Source organism: Passer montanus, unplaced genomic scaffold (assembly GCF_014805655.1).
Source record: "Passer montanus isolate IOZ18808 unplaced genomic scaffold, ASM1480565v1 scaffold41, whole genome shotgun sequence".
Classification (NCBI taxonomy): domain Eukaryota; kingdom Metazoa; phylum Chordata; class Aves; order Passeriformes; family Passeridae; genus Passer; species Passer montanus.
Window position 1 is genome coordinate 6,916,168 of NW_024368930.1, and position 16,611 is coordinate 6,932,778.

Below are 16,611 nucleotides of genomic sequence, written 5' to 3' on the forward strand. Positions count from 1 at the left end.
CAAAACAGACTTGGGACAGGAGTTGTGCTCCTTGCTCTCAACAGCTTTGCAGGCTCCACTCTTCAGTCAGTTGAGAAATGGTCCCAGATGCAGAAGAGCAGAATGACTTTACGTTATTTGTGGTTGAAGTTCCTTATGGAAGGAGTTAATGCAACAACAAAGCAGAGAGGAAGAATAAATAAGGCAGTTAAGCAATGCTGTATTATAACTTTTGCTATTTTTTGCTACATTCCATTCATTCCTGTTTTTTCTTGTCTGTCAGACGGAAAGAAAAAGCACTTTGGAGGCTCAAGTATGCCTCTGACCTTGCTAAAAGTATCGCCCTTGGCCACGAACCTCCTCAAAAATGTAAGTGCAAATATTGACCTTTCTTACCTTGTGACTACTTACTTCTGGCCAGGCAGGTGCCCCGGCAGTTTCTGTGGGCCCTTGCCCACGGGGATGATGCTGCTGTGTAATTTGGGATGCCCTGCTGGTGGCATTGAGGTTGACAGCTGAGATTGTCATCCCCAGGACTCACAGAGATGGTTCATGGGCAGAGTATCTTGGCATGCGACAAGGATTATTTCTAGGTGGTCTTGTAATGGACCACCAACGCTAGATACCTGCTGCACCCTCTTGCTGGATCACTTCTGTGCTGCCCTCAGTAACCTTCTTTAAATTTGTTTTCTTGGCTCTTTGCTGTAACAGTGATGACGTCCAGAATCCTGCAGCAAACATCCTTTGATATCCCTGGCTGCAACTGGAAACTTAACAGGAGTCAGAACCAGGCTGTTCTGGATGCTCTAAAAAAATCCTTCATGCTCATCCAAGGCCCACCAGGTAAGGGGGAACAGCAGAATACACCTGCTGGGGTATGAATGGCAAGTGAGAGGTGATCTGCTGCTTTCCATTGGACCCTTGGTGATCCAGGAGAAGGGAGCGTGGGCTGGCATCACCCACAGCTGTGCAAGGCAGTCCTCGCCATTCTTGATTTTATTTCATGGCTGATCGGCTGGATGCAGGTCCAGAGCATGAGTGTTGTGGTTAATCAATTCTCAGCAAATACCTTTTTTTTCCAGGCACAGGGAAGACTGTTGTTGGAACTCACATTGTCTACTGGTTCCATAAACTGAATGAGGAGAGTGTTGAGAAGGACAAAACACCATGCTTGGAAGATGAAAAGGACAAGAAGAGAAAGTGCATCTTGTACTGTGGCCCATCCAACAAGTCTGTTGATGTTGTTGCTGGTAACTATCATCTTCTAAGCCCCTGAAGTGGCTTGTACTGGTGGGAGGGAGAACATGTGGTGTGGAGGGGCCGAAAGTGGGGCTGGTCCTTACAGAAGACCCTGCACTGCAGGGCGAGGACCAGTGGAGATGGGATGAGGAGAGAGGGACAGGGAGAGACAGGCCTGAGCACCACCAGTGCCTGGTGCTGTCTGAGCACACCTGCCCTCCTTCTCCAGAGATGCTGCTGAAGATGAAGAAGCTGAAACCACTGAGGGTTTATGGGGAGGCCATTGAGACGATGGAATTCCCATACCCGGGGAGCAACCGGAACATCTCCCGTAAATCCCTACGGGATGCAAAGCCAAAACGTGAGCTCAGGTAGGACAGCATGGCCCTGCAGGCTCCTAGGGTGCTGGGGAGAGGTGGCTTCTGCATCAGTGAACAAACACAGCAAATAGTTTCGTTCCACCACTGCAGAGCAGAACTATTAACCTGCTTTCTAATTAATTTGTAATTAATTTTTTCAAGTGAATGTGTACACTCTGATGTGGAACCTAGTCAGGAAATCCAGGTTGTTGAAAAGTCTCTAGATGTTTTCATCGCCTTTTGGAACAGCCCTGAACATCTCTGACTTTATTCTTGCTTACAGCTGCTAAAGGGAAGCAGTTGTACTTTATGTCCTCGAGGTTGAATTATTTGGTCTACAAAGATGGGAAGCTTTGGCTGTGAGTTTTTTAGCTAATGGGCTTTTTCCATGTAGGCAGGTGGTGGGGTCTGCTTCGCTGTAGAAGAAATTACTGAGGTCTCAGTGTTGAGGGAAAATATTTATATATTGACTCTTTATTCAGTGAAATAATCCTGCACCATCGCATCCGGCGGGCGCCCAGCCCCTTCTGGCAGAGGATCTGTCAATTTGACGCTCGGGTGAGGAACGGAGAGGAGATCACAGAAGCAGAAACAAAGGAGTGAGTAGGAAGAGACCCTGGTGAGAGATGGCTGACTTTGGCTGTGTGCCACCTCTGAAGCACAGATTAATAAACTGTGTGTTCAGAATAATGATAAAAGGTGATGAGGTTACAGGTACACCACAGAGCCTCAGAGTCACTTTTGCACTGCTGCTGTTGTCCACCTGGACCAAACTTCCAGTTCTGCCTGTGTGACCCTTGAATCCTTCACCTGGACCCTCTGCCCTGTTGAGTTCAGGACAAAGTACATTTCCCACAGTGTCCATCCAAAGCCCTTTTCTGGGAACACCAGCTCATCCTGGGGAGGGAGGTGAAGCCATAATCATTTGGGAAAGCACAGCCTCTGCCTGTTTCCCGCATGAGGAATCTGGAGGTGTTTCCCTTATGCATAACTGCTGTTTTCTGCACCAACACTAGGTACAAAGGCTGGCTGACACAGGGTCGTTCGTATCAGCTGGCGTGTCACGATGTCATCCTGTGCACCTGCTCTGTCTCGTCTGCCGGCGCCCTGGAGAACCTCAACGTCAAGCAGATAATCATCGATGAGTGTGCCATGTCCACAGAGCCCGAGACCCTCATCCCCTTGGTCTGCCACCGCCGTGCTGAGAAGGTATGGCCCTGCCAAAGACGTGTCTCTGGGACAGCTGCTCAGGGCTCTCAAACCTTTTCCATCCCTTAGCACACTGCTCTTACAAGACTTGTTAGAGTCTTAAGGTTTGTGCTTCTTTATGGGGTGGGTATGGCTGCCACTGAAAAAATATTCTGGCCCAGGTACAAAGTATTAACATGACAAGAAGTATAGACACAGTTGTAGCTGTCCAAGCTGGAGAAGAGAAGGGTCCAGGGACACCTTAGAGCCCTTTACAGTGCCTAAAGGGGCTCCAAGAACAATGGAGAGGGACCTTCGACAAGGGCATGGAGTGACAGGACAAGGAGGAGTGGCTTCACACTGATAGTGGACAGAGTTAGATTGGCTATTAGGAAAAGAAATCTTCCCTGTGAGGATGGTGAGGCTCTGGCACAGTTTGTCCAGAGAATCTGTGCCTGCTCCATCCTTGTAAATGTTCAAGACCAGGTTGGACAGGACTTGGGGCAACCTGATCTAGTGGAAGGTGTCACTGCCCATGGCAGGGGGTTGGAACAAGATGAGCTTTAAGGTTCTTTCCAACCCAAACTATTCTGTGACTCTAGAATTCTATGGTTCTTTGTGTTCCTCCCATCAGATGGAAACGTTATCTAGGACAGGATCTTTATGTCATGTCCAATGTGGTCTTTGGCTGAGGTTCCTGTAACATAAATAAGTAGCGCCAAATATCTGTGTGCAAACAGCCTTTCAAAGAGCTGCTGGCCTTTTCAGTGCCTCCACCTTGCAGCTGAGGTGTCTGCTCTTCCTTCCAGGTGGTTTTGCTGGGGGATCACAAACAGCTGCGGCCGGTGGTTAACAATGATGTCTGCAAGACTCTTGGCATGGAGACATCTCTCTTTGAGCGCTACCAGGAGCAGGCGTGGATGCTGGACACGCAGTACCGCATGGTGAGGCCCTCCAGTGGATTGGCTTCTCTCCCTCACAGAAAATCGAGGCCTGCCTTAAGCATCAGAGAGTCTCCATTAGTGCTTCCCCTTCCTAGACACAGGATTGTATCTAGGAATATGCCAGTGCCAGCTCCAGCAGAATGGCATTGTGCTGAAGCCTGCCTAGAAAGATGTTGCAGGCTGAGAAGTTCATTGGGTTTTGTTCATCTCAGTTTCCCTCCTTCTCTCTGCCAGCACAAGAGCATTTGCGAGTTCCCGTCGCAGGAGTTCTATGAAAGGCGGCTGAGAACATGTCCTCGGTCTGACTGCAAAAACAGTGTGCTCCACCACAGAGATAACAACTGCTGCCCCATCATCTTCGGGCACGTGGAAGGGAAGGAGCACTCCCTCATGATTTCTACCGAGGAAGGAAACGAGAACTCCAAAGCGAACATGGAGGAAGTGGCACAGGCGGTGAGCAGGGGCCGGGGGAGTTGCTGGGGATGCAGAAGGGAGGGTGTTGTGCTGGAATTGTGGAGGGATGATAAAGATATAAAGATCAGCAGTGTCTGCCTGGTGCTTCCCGGGTCTGGAGCACACCAGGACGCCCCTGGGCAGAGGCAGGTGCAGGGCAACGTGACTGCAAGGCAGGTGCCATGGGTGGCCTGGGGCGGGGTGCTGGGGGCTGGTCCCTCACCGTGAGCAGGTGAGCAGGACGCTGCTCTCTCAGGTGAGGATAGCCAAGCAGCTGACACTAGGTGGCACCATCCGGCCGGAGAGCATCGCCATCCTGAGCCCCTACAGCGCCCAGGTGTCCGAGATCAACAAGAGCCTGCAGAGGGAGGGCATCCGCGGCGTGACCGTCTGCACCATCATGAAGAGTCAAGGTGAGGGGACAGGAGCGGGAGGGTTGGGTCTGTCCCCTCCTGAGGAGCTGCTCACAGATAAAATCGTCCAGCAAACCCTACCCCAGGGTCATTGCAGCCGTGGAAGATCAGATTTCTGGGTGATTTGTGATTGTAGTAAACCCTTTGAAAGCCTCTGGAGTGCTTGGGCAGAGTGAGGCTGCTGAAGGCAGGAAGGTGAAGGATCTCTAGTGGAAGATTTCTAGTGAAAGGTTCCCTGCTCATGTCAGCGAAGTTGGAACACAGAATGTCCCTTCCAAACAAAACCATTCTGTGCTTCTGTATCTGAGAAGGGTGTTAGAGAACTGCCAGAACACATTTGTTCTCTTTGGAAAGCAATGACCAGGAGTCCAAAAGCCTCCAAAACACAGAGGGTGGCAGTAGGGAAATGAGTAGTCCTCTGGGGTAGAGAAATGGCCAGATGCTTCCTTCTAAGAAAATCTGTTTTGCTTCCACTTTCTAGGAAGTGAATGGAAATATGTGATCCTGTCAACCGTACGCTCCTGTCCCCGGTCTGAGATCGATAGGAAGCCCACAAAGAGCTGGCAGAAGAAATACCTGGGGTTTATCACCGACCCAAACCAGGTCAATGTTGCCATCACACGAGCTCAGGAAGGACTCTGCATCATAGGTTGGTATCCTTGGACTGTGCACAAGCCTTCAGGGGAATAGGATTCCTGGATAAAGGGATGGTGACCCAAACTAGTACAACGAGTGATCATGCTTTATTCTTCTGCCCTTTAGTCTGGGGTTTTGAAACTGGGGAATGTGGGCAAAGCAGGGTTCATTCACAGCTTGAATACAGCAAGTATAGTTTTTCTCACCCTTTGTTTTGGACCACGTTGTTTCTGTTAGTTTCATGCTAGAACTCTGTCCTAACAAAAATCTGGGTGCTCATTTTGCTCCTAATCACGCAGGTGTAGGCTGTGATGTGTAGGGAAGCTGCTCACAGATAAGACAGCATGGAAAAGGAGCTGGGATTTCACATATATCCCTGCAAGTGACCCAGCCCTTTTAGCTAGAGATTATAGACAAAAATGGTATCAGCCAAGCCTCTTCTAGCCACTAACCTGCTGTCCCCATCCCTCTGCCCACAGGGAACCGGTACCTCCTGGAGTGCAACCCTTTGTGGAAGAGACTGCTGCAGCATTACTACCACCACAACAGCTGCACTGCAGCGCAGGAGATCCGTGTCAGGAGGAACTCAGCCCTCCTGCGGTGAGGATGGGCCCTCTCTGCCTGAACTGCATTATGTGTGCCTTGGGAAGGACCAAATCTTTCCGTTTTTCAATGACCTACGGAGCCAAATGCAGCGGGGGATCTGGGAGCTTCCTGCACCATGACAACTCAGCTTCAGCGTCTGCTCCAGCATCTTGAGGTGTTTTTAATCAGTGCAATCTTGGGCAGGAGCTTTCAATTCTAGCAAACCAAAAAGGCATTGGAGATAGATGATGGGCATGTGACTTTACTGATGATGATACTATTTTTGTAACTGTAAGTTGCTCAGCACAACCCTCATCCTACTGCAGCTGCAGTTTGGGGGGGACCAAATATTTGCTCCAGCTGTCAGGGTTGCACTTTGGGGATCAAATGCTCAGTCTGTTCATCGGGGTGGAACGACTGCATGCAGCGGAGCAGCGCAGCAAGATGCTGTTTGCCATGGAGGACCAAAGCTTCTGAGTACTGCCTCTCATTTTAAATCCAAGGACAGGAGATTTTTAAGACTTCTCACTTTTTACCATTTTTTTTAAGTGAAGGAGAAAAGCAATGAGAGATGCATGCACCACTCTTTGTCTAGCCAAAATGATGTTCTCTGAGCGTGTAAATATCGCAGCGGCAAGGCCAAGGTGATTTTGTAAATAGATTTACGTGTTCTTTGTACAAAGGAGTTGTCCTCACCAGCATAAAGGCAATGAAAAGTGGGGACCTCTCCTACCAGGAAACATTGGGATTTGTCAGCCCATTTTAAACTGTTCAGAATTTTATTTGAAATCTCCTGTTGATCCCCCCTCCCTTTCCTACCCCACTTTTTTTAAAGCTGCTTTTAATTTATTAACTTTTAACTCTGTGAATTTGTTTCACAGCCTTATGGCCTGAGTTTTTAAGAGCAGTGAAGGAGTGTATGTGTATAATGTATTTTTATATTTTCTGTAGCCAAACTGCTGTGAGCTGGAAGCTGTGGTTCACCAGAGAGGCTGCTTTCACCCAGTGACATGTGGCTGGTAGAGATGTGTTGTGGTGAATGGTGCCTCTGAGAATCATGGAGCTGCTTTTGGAAGCATGACAGTTTTGAGGGAGGGTGTCTTTTATCTCATTTCAATTCTGAATGTATGAAGTGCCTGCCTCAGCTCTCCCCAAACCACATGCTTGGCAGTCCTTAGGTGTTCATGTGGGATGGAGCTGAGATGCAATCACACAAGTTTTCCTTGTGGTGTGGATCCCTGTGATGTCACAGCACTATGGCAAGAGGAATTTTGTCCTGTTTGCAACTGAAATCCAGCGTGGCTCTTTCCCATGTGGAAGAATGGCAATAGAAAAGCATTGTGTCTGGAAAAGTCTTGATTTAACTCTGTGTTTCTTCTCATGACTCTGTGTTAGACTTGCCTCCAGAACCTACGGAGAGGTTGTGTTGTTCTCTTCCTTAATCTACCTTCCCGCAGTCTGCCCTTGGGGGGTTTGAGCTGTATGCCAAAGACCACCCAGGCTTGCTCTTGTCCTACTGAAGCATAATAGTGGGCATATGGCTGGCAATTCCCTGAAGGATAAAAACCCATAGGAAGTGTCTCCTGCTGGTTCTAAAGATGCTTGGTAAAAGCTGGTAAGGTGTAAAATTAATTGTTCCTCTTTGAAGTCATCCTGTGTAGGATCTTAAAAGATTCTGCACCAGCCTGATTAGCAAATATTATTGCAATTCCAAAATAAGATTGTCTGTGGATCATTCTGTGGACAATTGAAATTAAATCACCTAGCTCCAAAGATTCTATAGAGAATTGCAAAAAATGCTGGAATTATTGGGATAACTACTTTAGCATGGTGCCAGCTTCATTTAACAAACCACCTTGGTTCCTTTAGAACCAGTGGCTCTCATTTTCACTATCTCCTTTAAGTGAAGAGTTTCTCCCCTGGGTTTTGTGCTGGTTATTTCATACATGTAACACAAACAAGGAGACTCACCCCTGATGTAGTGGTTTAGTCAGTGCTCTTGGAGGGGATTTGGCCAAGAGAGAGTCATCATAAAGCAACTCTCTGTGTCCTTAGTGGGAAAAAATGTTTATTTCTACTCCATGGAGGTAGAATGAAATGTTTTGCTTGGTCTGTGTTGCAAGTCAACATACATGTTATTTTTTTTCCTCTGAGGATGTATTTTATAACTGGTGATTAGGAAATACACCCAAGCAGCAGTTACAGCCAGGCTGGGCCCTCGGGCTGCTGGTGCTGTCAGCAGGTTCCTGGAGAGCTGGTCGTGCAATAGTCAGGGATAGCAGAAAGTGCAATTAAACTTTTTATAGACTGTAGCTGAGTATCATGTTCTTGTCCTTATGCTCATGGAATGAATCATAGAAATCAATAGAGGAAAAAAAGTTCAAATTAGCCTGGTTTCATTTGCATGCAGAGTTTTGAATTTACTTTTGGAAGAATTTCATGTTTGAGCAATATTCTTAAAATACCAAACTTTTGGTAATCCCAGTAGGAACACCCTGGCAGCCTGGTGCCCAGGGCATCTGTCCAGTCACAGGCTCTGTGTTCTCCACACTCAAAGACAAAAGCACATGGCTGCAGGACACAAATATCAGTTCATCCAACAGCATTAACTGAATTTCCTCGGCACTAGCTAGAGCTTGAACACAAATTGAACAAGGGGAACCTGTGCAGGCAGCCAGTGGTGAGCCCAGCACCAGGCAGGCTGGACTGATTTTGAGGATTTGGACAGATCTGTGTAGGACAATCAATTTACTGCAATAAATCGGTGGGGTTTTTAAAAATAGAAATGAAATGTCAAGTGTCATGAAGTCTGAATTAAGGAACTTGAAATGGGGCAGGTTTTTATCTTTTGTATGTCTGTGACTCGCAGCAAACCTCAAATGACCTTTTGGATACCAATATTTTTATCTGCTTTGACTGTTCATAAGAATGAATCTCAACATTCCTTTTTTGATATTTAAGCCATAATTGTAAAAATTATTTGAATTTATTTAAATAATAAATTTTATTACTAAAAGGTCTGTTCATGTGATGGTTTGACTAGAATCTGTGTGGGGACAGCTCTGTTTGGACTGAATGAAATGGTAAAAAAGAAAATTAACATTAAATGCAGGTTTTTGGCAGAAAATAATTTTTTACATATTGATGTATTACCCTTCCCTTTTTGTTGGGAGGCGTGGGGATTTATTGTTGGGTTTTGGTTGGCATTTTTTTTAATTAAAATGATCTTTTCATGCACTATAGAGGGGTGAAGTCATGCTTAGGTACCTATATGGCACAGGGTGTAGAGGGTGAGAGAAACCAGTGATGGACATAAGTCTGGGTGGGTGATTTGAAGAGCTTAAGAGTCCAGTTCAGTTATTTTGGAGGAAGGACAATACAAACCCAAAACATCATTGGAAGAAGCTGACACTGAGCATCCTTCAGTGGATGGAAAGCACCGGATGGTGGAGATGTTTCTGTCTCTTGTGCTGTGCTTCAGAGGTGTCCTGCAAGATTTTCTGGTTCTGGCTGCTCCCACCATTGCCTCTGGCAGTGGGACAAAACTGAGTCCCAAATGCTGCCTAAAGATGTAGAGATGTTTCTGTCTCTTGTGCTCTGCTTCAGAGGTGCCCTGCAAGATTTTCTCGTTCTGGCTGCTCCCACCACTGCCTCTGGCAGTGGGACAAAACTGTTGAGTCCCAAATGCTGCCTAAAGATGTTTTTTGTGAGAAATTTCTAATGGGTTACTGCTAACCTGGAGAGATTTTGGGAAGGCACCTGTACAATCGCTGTTGAAAACACAACGAGTTTGATTTAAAGCAAACTGTTTAAACAATTTATTTTTAATTACTCTTACTCATCTTTTTCATTAAACCATTAAACTGAGGGAGTCGGTCTTGTGAGCCGCCTCATCAGGCTGCGGTTGGGGGCTTCCTTGGCGTCTTCAGCAGGGTGAGTTTTTGTCTTCAATATAATGCAGTCGTGCCACTGCGAGTAGACGAGCGTGTGAGTGTCGGATCTCCTCACTTTGAACTCGTACAACCTGCCGGGCAGCAGGTGGTTGATGACACACGGGTTGGAGATGACTTCCTGGGTCCGGCCGTATCCTGGTTCTGTCTGACTGTCGTCTGTCACCAGCTTGATCTCCAGCTGCCACCGTTCCAGGTGTGACTCCTGACTTTCAGTGAACCACTTGAGCTGGGCCCAGGTCTGGCACGCGAACGACTCTATCCGATCAAAAATCGGCGGCTTCTTGGTGTAGAGAGAAAAAGTAATGGGAGGGTGTAGAGCACCTCCGAGATGTATCTGTGACACCAAACTGTGCTTGACATGCAGCTTCCTTGGCTCTTCCAAGGAAATGAGCTTATTGAAAAACATGGAGAGCTTGAGCACTCTCTTTATATTCAAGTCCCACTGGGAGAGGAAAGCTTCTACGTCACAGATCTGTACGTAACGGCTCAGCTCCTCCCGACCTCGTTCCAGCTGCTCCAACAGCTCAGTTAAAAGTGCCAGCTGGATTTCAGTCTGTTTTTTCCCCACCTTCTTGATCTTCTGGAGTTGGCAGGGGTTTGCTATTTGCAAGATGTCAGCAAAAATCATCATATTGTTCTGGTCTCTGACGCACACGTGTCTGGGCTCAAACTTCAAGTAAAAGTAACACTTCTTCAGAAGATGAACTTTGTTCCAGTGGTACTGGAGATGGTGTGGGTTCAGGTCAGAGCGCAGGAAATCCAGAACAAGGTTTTTGTTTCTCAGGTACTGCTTCATGCTGGCATTGTCGTCCTGTTCTTCTCTGGGTGGGGTACTGTCCGGAGTGGTTTCAGTCTCATGCAAAACTTTAGCCATGTTTCCAAAGCTTGGGTGCTGTGTAGGAAAGCAACAATAATAACATTAAGAACCAAAGGAAAAGCAGATGTGAAGGGAGTACAATCATGGCTGTGACTCTTATCTCTTAATTAAAGCTTAGCTTATAAAGAACTGTCAGACTAGATGTAGTTCCAGAGGAATTTTCCTTTATACTTGTCTGGTGTCTAATGTTTTGTATCCTCTACTTATATGTGTTCCAACTGGTCTCCCTCTACCTGCCCTTGAGAGGTTCTACCTCTGCTTAATAGATTCACTGACAGGAACAATTCTCTGATACACTCTGCCAAAATTTCTCCCTATCTTATTATCTTGTTTCATTCTAATTAGCTGCCTTTGTACTCCTGTAAGCAATTTCTTTCCATTCTTCTGCCTCTCTGGAGATGCCTATTTTTCTCTCTTTGTAATCTGCCAGGCTGTTGAGGTTTGAGGCCCATCTTCTCAGCCAGTTCCTGCAGCTACATAATCACATTGGTGATTCAAATTAACCCTCTGCCCCCACACGAGCTGGAATGCAGCAGGCAGAACAACACCATCCACCGAGTGCCACCTCACGACAGCTTCCCGGAGGAATGACAGCGTTCTCCTTGTGCTTCTACCTTCACCAGTGGATTGACAATCTCAACCTGACAGTGTTTTCTGTGATGTGCTGCTTTCCCTGTCTTTGGGTTTAGTTTGAATCATCTCAGACCATAAGGTCTACTTGGATTTTCTGCAAGGTACAGCAAGAGGATGACACACACGCAAAGCACCTCTAAACAGGTGACAGTTTGCCGTGGGGGTGTTTAGGCACAGCTAAACTCTGCTGGCTTAATCTTAGCTGTTTACAGGGGTCTGGAGTGACAGGACAAGGGGGAATGGCCTCAAACTGACAGAGGGCAGGTTTAGACTAGATATTGGGAAGAAATTCTTACTTGTGAGGGTGGTGAGGCATTGGCACAGAGAAGCCTGTGCCTGGCCCATCCCTGGAAGTGTTCCAAGCAAGGCTGGATGGGGCTTGGAGCAACCTGGGATAGTGGAAAGTGTCCCTGCCCACGGCACAGGGGCATCGGAATGAAATGTGTTCAAGGTCGTTTCCAACTCAAACCATTCTGGGATGATTTTATACTTCATTTACTGGCAAAGATGCGTCCTGGCTGACGGTGCCATCTGTGCCAAGGTGGAAGGTGTTTCTGTGTTGTGCTTTAGCTGAAGTGCCTGTGGCTCACACAGCTTATGCACCACAAACAGCAATTAGCTAAATAAATGCCTGTGTCCCTGTTGTCAGTGATACTGTAATGAAAACCCAGATGGATATTTAGGTGGCTTTCACAAGCTGAATACACTTGATTTGAAAACAAAATAAATGCAGTATTCTGAAACCAAGATTTAATTGGGATATCTTAATTCTTACATGCCCTGTAGAAGCTAGATGGTGAGATCTACTTAACAAAGCCATTTTTCTTGGCCTCATTTTCCCTAAATTCATAACACAGCTAATAACACTTCCTCATAGGAATTCCAAGCATTTGTAAACCTTTCAGCTGTCTGGCCCTGAGCTGCACCACAGTTTATAGTAAGTCATTCATTTGCAACTTTATCTTCCAAGAGAGCTGTCAACTGAAGAAAAACAAACTGTATTTCCTTTTCACTTTTTTCTTTCCACAAAAAAACCCGACCTAAACCAAAGCAGTGCCAGCTCCCCGCATCGTGTACGAAGCAGCAGGACCAGCACATGTGCCAGGTGACATTCCCCACTCTTGGAGAGATTTGGCTCTGCCGAGCAATGTGTTTGCCCACAGACCGAGCTGTCATTGTGCTTATTTTCCCTCGCTTTTCCCCATGTTGTTACATCCCTATTTTTTCCCTCCTGCCAGGGAGGGCTGGCTGCATTCCCCGCAGTGCTGCTCTGTTTGCAGCCGGGGGGAGCCGCACCGCCCAGGGGGGGTTCCGTGAGGGCTCTGCGTTCACCCAGGCCGGGCTCTGGGGAGGTCGCAGGGGCGCCCAGGGGCTGCCCCCTCGGGCCCGGCCCACCTTGTCACACCCCGGGAGCCGTGTCCAGGTGCTGCTCACACCCCCGGAGCTGTGTCCAGGCGCTCCGGGCCCAGCGCGGCCCGGCCGGATCCCCCCGCGGCCCGGCCCGGCCCGGCCCCGCAGGACGCGGCCGTTGCCACGGCGACCCCTCGGCCTGGGGAGCCGCGGCCGAAAATGGAATCGTTACCCCCTGGAATCGTTCATACCCTCCCCGCCGTAATTCACGGAATCGTTTGGCTTGCAAAGACCCTAAAGCTCATGCCGTTCCACGCCCCGGCCGTGGGTAGCGATGGCGGTAAATCCCACTAATCCCCTTCCCAGCCGCCTTCCCCCCCGGGCCGTCCCTCGGACCTTCGGAGGCTCCAGGCTCGGTGACACCGGGCGTCGTGGGGAGAGCGGCTCTGCTCTGCCCGTGCTACCAGACGTGCCTGCGGCGTCTGCGGAGCGGTGACACGGCGGTGACACGGGGCGGCACCGCGGCGCTCGGTGCCCGCCGCTGCATCACAATGGCCCGGCGGAACCGGGGAAGGTGGAACGCAGCCCGGGGGAACCGTGAAATCACAGCCTGGCAGCATGGCCTGGGCTGCACGGTCACCTTGTTCCACCCCCCTGCCGTGGGCAGGGACACCTTCCCCTAGACCAGGGTGCTCCAAGCCCTGTCCAACCTGGACACTCACAGCAGCTTCTCTGGGCAGCCTGTGCCAGGACCTCACCACCCTCACAGGGAAGAATTTCTTCCTAATACCCCGTCTAAATCTCAGATAAAGCCCTCTGGGATTTATGGCATTGCTGCAAATGGGGGCTTTTTGGGGGAGAATCTTGCAAAGTCCATTTGAGGCCAGACACCAGCGCTTCACTCTCCACAGTGAGACTGAGGCTGTCAAGACTCTTGACACACAGTGTCAAGAGTTTTGTTAAACACATAATCCTTAGGAAAGAGCTGTGCTGAAACAGGATATAAAATGCTCCATTAAGTGCAGCGAACTTCCTTCTGGGAAGGAAGGGATTTTGCTGCTCTGTTTCCTATGGGACTGGCTGCCCAGCTGGCTGTGCTGCTGTGGAGAAGAGAGTGGCTTGTCTGGTTCAAGGTGGCAAGCTCCATACCACAACTGCTGAACTCATCAGCAAACTGGCCAGGCCTCTGGGGCTGCAGGTGCCTTCATACTCCCTGTTATTAAATCTTTGGGTCAGGGCTTAGCTTTAATGCTGTCTGGTGTGCTCAGCTGGACCATCTCTGCTAGGCTTTTTTAATTGAATGACAGGCAGGATTCATAACGCCAGCCCTGGGCTCCTGCTTGAACATCAAGGGAGGAGGCGATGTGTCATTTTAAGAAATCAATGCATCTTCTCAAGGCAGCCAGAGCTTACCATTTCATTTCACAGCTGCCAAGAGATTAACTATACAACTGTCAGGTGTGATCCTCTAACAGACAAGGGAGATAACAAATATGAGTCAAAGCAGGTTGGTAGCCTTGTTTGGAGAGGAGGGCCAGCAGAGATTAGTATTTGATAATTACACAAAGTTTCTGTGGGAAACAAATATTCCTGCTCGTGTCATGGGTCTCGACCCTGTTGTTTGGACGGTGTGTGTTGGGAAGTGGAGCTGTCCTTTCCAATCAGCCTTGGTGCTCTGAGGGTGTGAGGAGAGTCCTGTGGGGGTCCAGCTTGCCCTGACTCCTGCTCCAGCTGGGCCCTGTGCCAGATGCCCAAGGAGGAATCATGGAATCATGCAATCACAGGGTGGCTGCTGGAAGGAGCCTCAGTGCTCCCCTGAGCACAGCACGGTGCCTGTTTGGAATGGGCTTTATGGCTGGAGAAGGCTTGCACTGAGAGACCTGCACTGAGCTTGCTTGTACTTCTACTGCCAAAAATACTAACCCTGAATCCCAACTTTAGCGTGGGAAAAGGGAATCCCTTTGGCTGTCCCTAGCCTGAGCTGCTGGCCAAGCTGTTTTCTTGGTTTTAGGAATGGGAAAGTAAACCTGTTTAGAGTCTACAGCTGAAATTTTAGTTTTTTCCATCCCTGTGCAACAGAGATCAATTCAACTATAGGATTTTGTAGCATTTTATGAATCTCTTTGAATTAATACACATACAAATGTGTTTGAAGCCACCAACACCATGTAACCCTTTGCCCCCCTCATCAGCTGAGCTGTCTCTGTGACAGAACTGACAGCCACTGTCACCCTGTTTGTCACTCTGCCTGTCTTGTCCACAGCATCAAAATAAAGAACTTGTTAGTCCTGTCTGAGATCAAGATATAAGCAGACAATTGATTTTTCTCCTTCTTTTCATTAGTGAGTTCTGACACTTAATAAAACATATATTTCCACACTCAGGGTAAGCAAAACATCCAGATAGTGCCTGTCAGAGAAGGCTGGAAGCAAGGATTAATCTTTATGGAAAATCAATAGCTGGAACAGAAAAATTGGCAGAACCCAAATTAAAAGTCACTGGCAATTTCTGTCTTCATATTTCACATCTGCATTTCTGAAAAAGAGATTTTCTGTAAAGGCAACAACCACAGAGTCAGGGAGGAGGGTGGACTTTGTGCCTGGTTCCTCTTCTGCAGTTTCCAGGTGGTAGCTGGCAGGTGGAGGTGGGTGCCAGGTTTGGAGCAGCTCTTTGGGCAGCACCTGGTTCAGTGTGATCCCTGTTCCAGTGTGCAACACTGATCTTTCTGCTAGAGCTTGTGTCCCAATGGCAGCACTGTCATTAAATCTGCCAACATCACCTCCTCCAGGGTGCCTGAGTTATCCCTGCAGCCCCAGATTTTACCCATCCTCCACGATATTCACCTGGCTGCGTGCAAGCAGGATTTTCAGAGCAACATAAAGGCTGCAGCCCCCATCATCACAAGGCTATGACTGATTTACTCACTGCCTGCTCCCAGTTTCTCTGGTGCCTCAGATACCTGAAATAAATTATACATTCCAAATATATTCCAACTGTAAATCATAGCCACACATCAGTGAACTCGTGGTGTTCGTCAGACTCTGATTCAGAGGCTCACTTTGAGAAGGAAGAGGAATTGAAGTTTACTAAGGAACCCGGGGGAAGGAGGGAGGGAATTGCTCTTGTGGGATGCAAAAGCCCCAGCTGGACCAGGGCAGGAAAGAGTTAATTGTGTCCTCGAGGCAGCAATTATCTCCAGCTCATTACACCCACTAATGGCACCCGAGGAGCGAGCCCCAAAGCCTGGACGTGCCAGAGTTTGTAGTGGCTTTTTGCATAGAGCAGGTCAATAAATTTGGGGGTTTGGAGGCTGGTTTGGGACAAAAATCTCTGGTCTGAGCCTCACGATCACGCAGGGCTGAGAGCCCCCGATTTCCTTAGAAGCATTTGCCTTGTAGGCTCTGCTTTCCTCCCCTGCTGATGGATGGACATCCCGGACAAGTCTTGGCACCAAAGGGGGCCCCTGGAGTGGGCTCCCCCTCCTTTCTCCAGCCGTGACATTAATTTCAGCACGCGTGGACATGAGACTCGAGAGCCCGTCTGAGCCGCAGCGCTGGGTTATTGATGGTCTCGCTCAGGAAGATGGAGATGGAGCGGGGTCAGGGGAGCTCCTTCATCTTGCTGGAAGCTCATCAAAAGCCCGTTCGCATCCCTTTGTGCTGTGCTGAGCTTTGCAAGACAGACGTCCTTGAGCGTAAGGTCAAGGCAGGTTGTCCTGTCCCGCATCCCACGAGACATCCCTTGCTGGCAGCCAGCAGCGAGTGTGCCTCCCCTTTTTCCAGGAAACTTCCCAAGGGGGTCGCGTTTCCTTGGATGGGGGAGAGCAAAGACGGGAAGTGGGAACTTGCTGAGCCTGCAGCTTTGTTCCCGGGCTGTGCCTGGCGGGGAGCACGGCAGGGATGATGCCGGGGTGCAGCTGGATGCCTGCCCTCCCCAGGGAAGGGACATGGACACAGCTCCGGGCTCGAGCATCGATCCCGCTGGGAGCGCTGTGCCCGGCAC

At 48.7% G+C, this 16,611-nt stretch overlaps 2 protein-coding genes across 4 annotated transcripts in view; one reads left to right on the plus strand and one right to left on the minus strand.

The window, feature by feature from the left end:
* Positions 1-8,812, plus strand: part of HELZ2 (helicase with zinc finger 2) — a 29,621-nt gene extending 20,809 nt beyond the window's left edge. For all 3 annotated transcript variants that reach the window (XM_039719463.1, XM_039719465.1, XM_039719464.1), the window contains exons 10-20: positions 263-348; positions 691-822; positions 1,062-1,229; positions 1,448-1,589; positions 2,060-2,176; positions 2,594-2,786; positions 3,575-3,709; positions 3,944-4,162; positions 4,419-4,575; positions 5,057-5,224; positions 5,691-8,812. In XM_039719463.1, coding sequence (XP_039575397.1) covers positions 263-348; positions 691-822; positions 1,062-1,229; positions 1,448-1,589; positions 2,060-2,176; positions 2,594-2,786; positions 3,575-3,709; positions 3,944-4,162; positions 4,419-4,575; positions 5,057-5,224; positions 5,691-5,815 — 1,642 coding nt within the window. In that variant the 3' untranslated portion in view covers positions 5,816-8,812. The remainder of the gene's footprint in view (positions 1-262; positions 349-690; positions 823-1,061; positions 1,230-1,447; positions 1,590-2,059; positions 2,177-2,593; positions 2,787-3,574; positions 3,710-3,943; positions 4,163-4,418; positions 4,576-5,056; positions 5,225-5,690) is intronic.
* Positions 8,813-9,430: 618 nt separating this feature from the next.
* FNDC11 (fibronectin type III domain containing 11) lies at positions 9,431-11,893 on the minus strand. The gene has a single exon (XM_039719507.1). It carries the CDS (start codon positions 10,621-10,623, stop codon positions 9,655-9,657), a length of 969 nt encoding a protein of 322 aa, XP_039575441.1. The 5' UTR covers positions 10,624-11,893; the 3' UTR covers positions 9,431-9,654.
* Between the last annotated feature and the right edge of the window lie 4,718 nt (positions 11,894-16,611).

Bases quoted from the DNA above. Each gene is read 5' to 3' on its own strand.
- FNDC11 (XM_039719507.1), bottom strand. From the start codon at position 10,623: ATGGCTAAAGTTTTGCATGAGACTGAAACCACTCCGGACAGTACCCCA.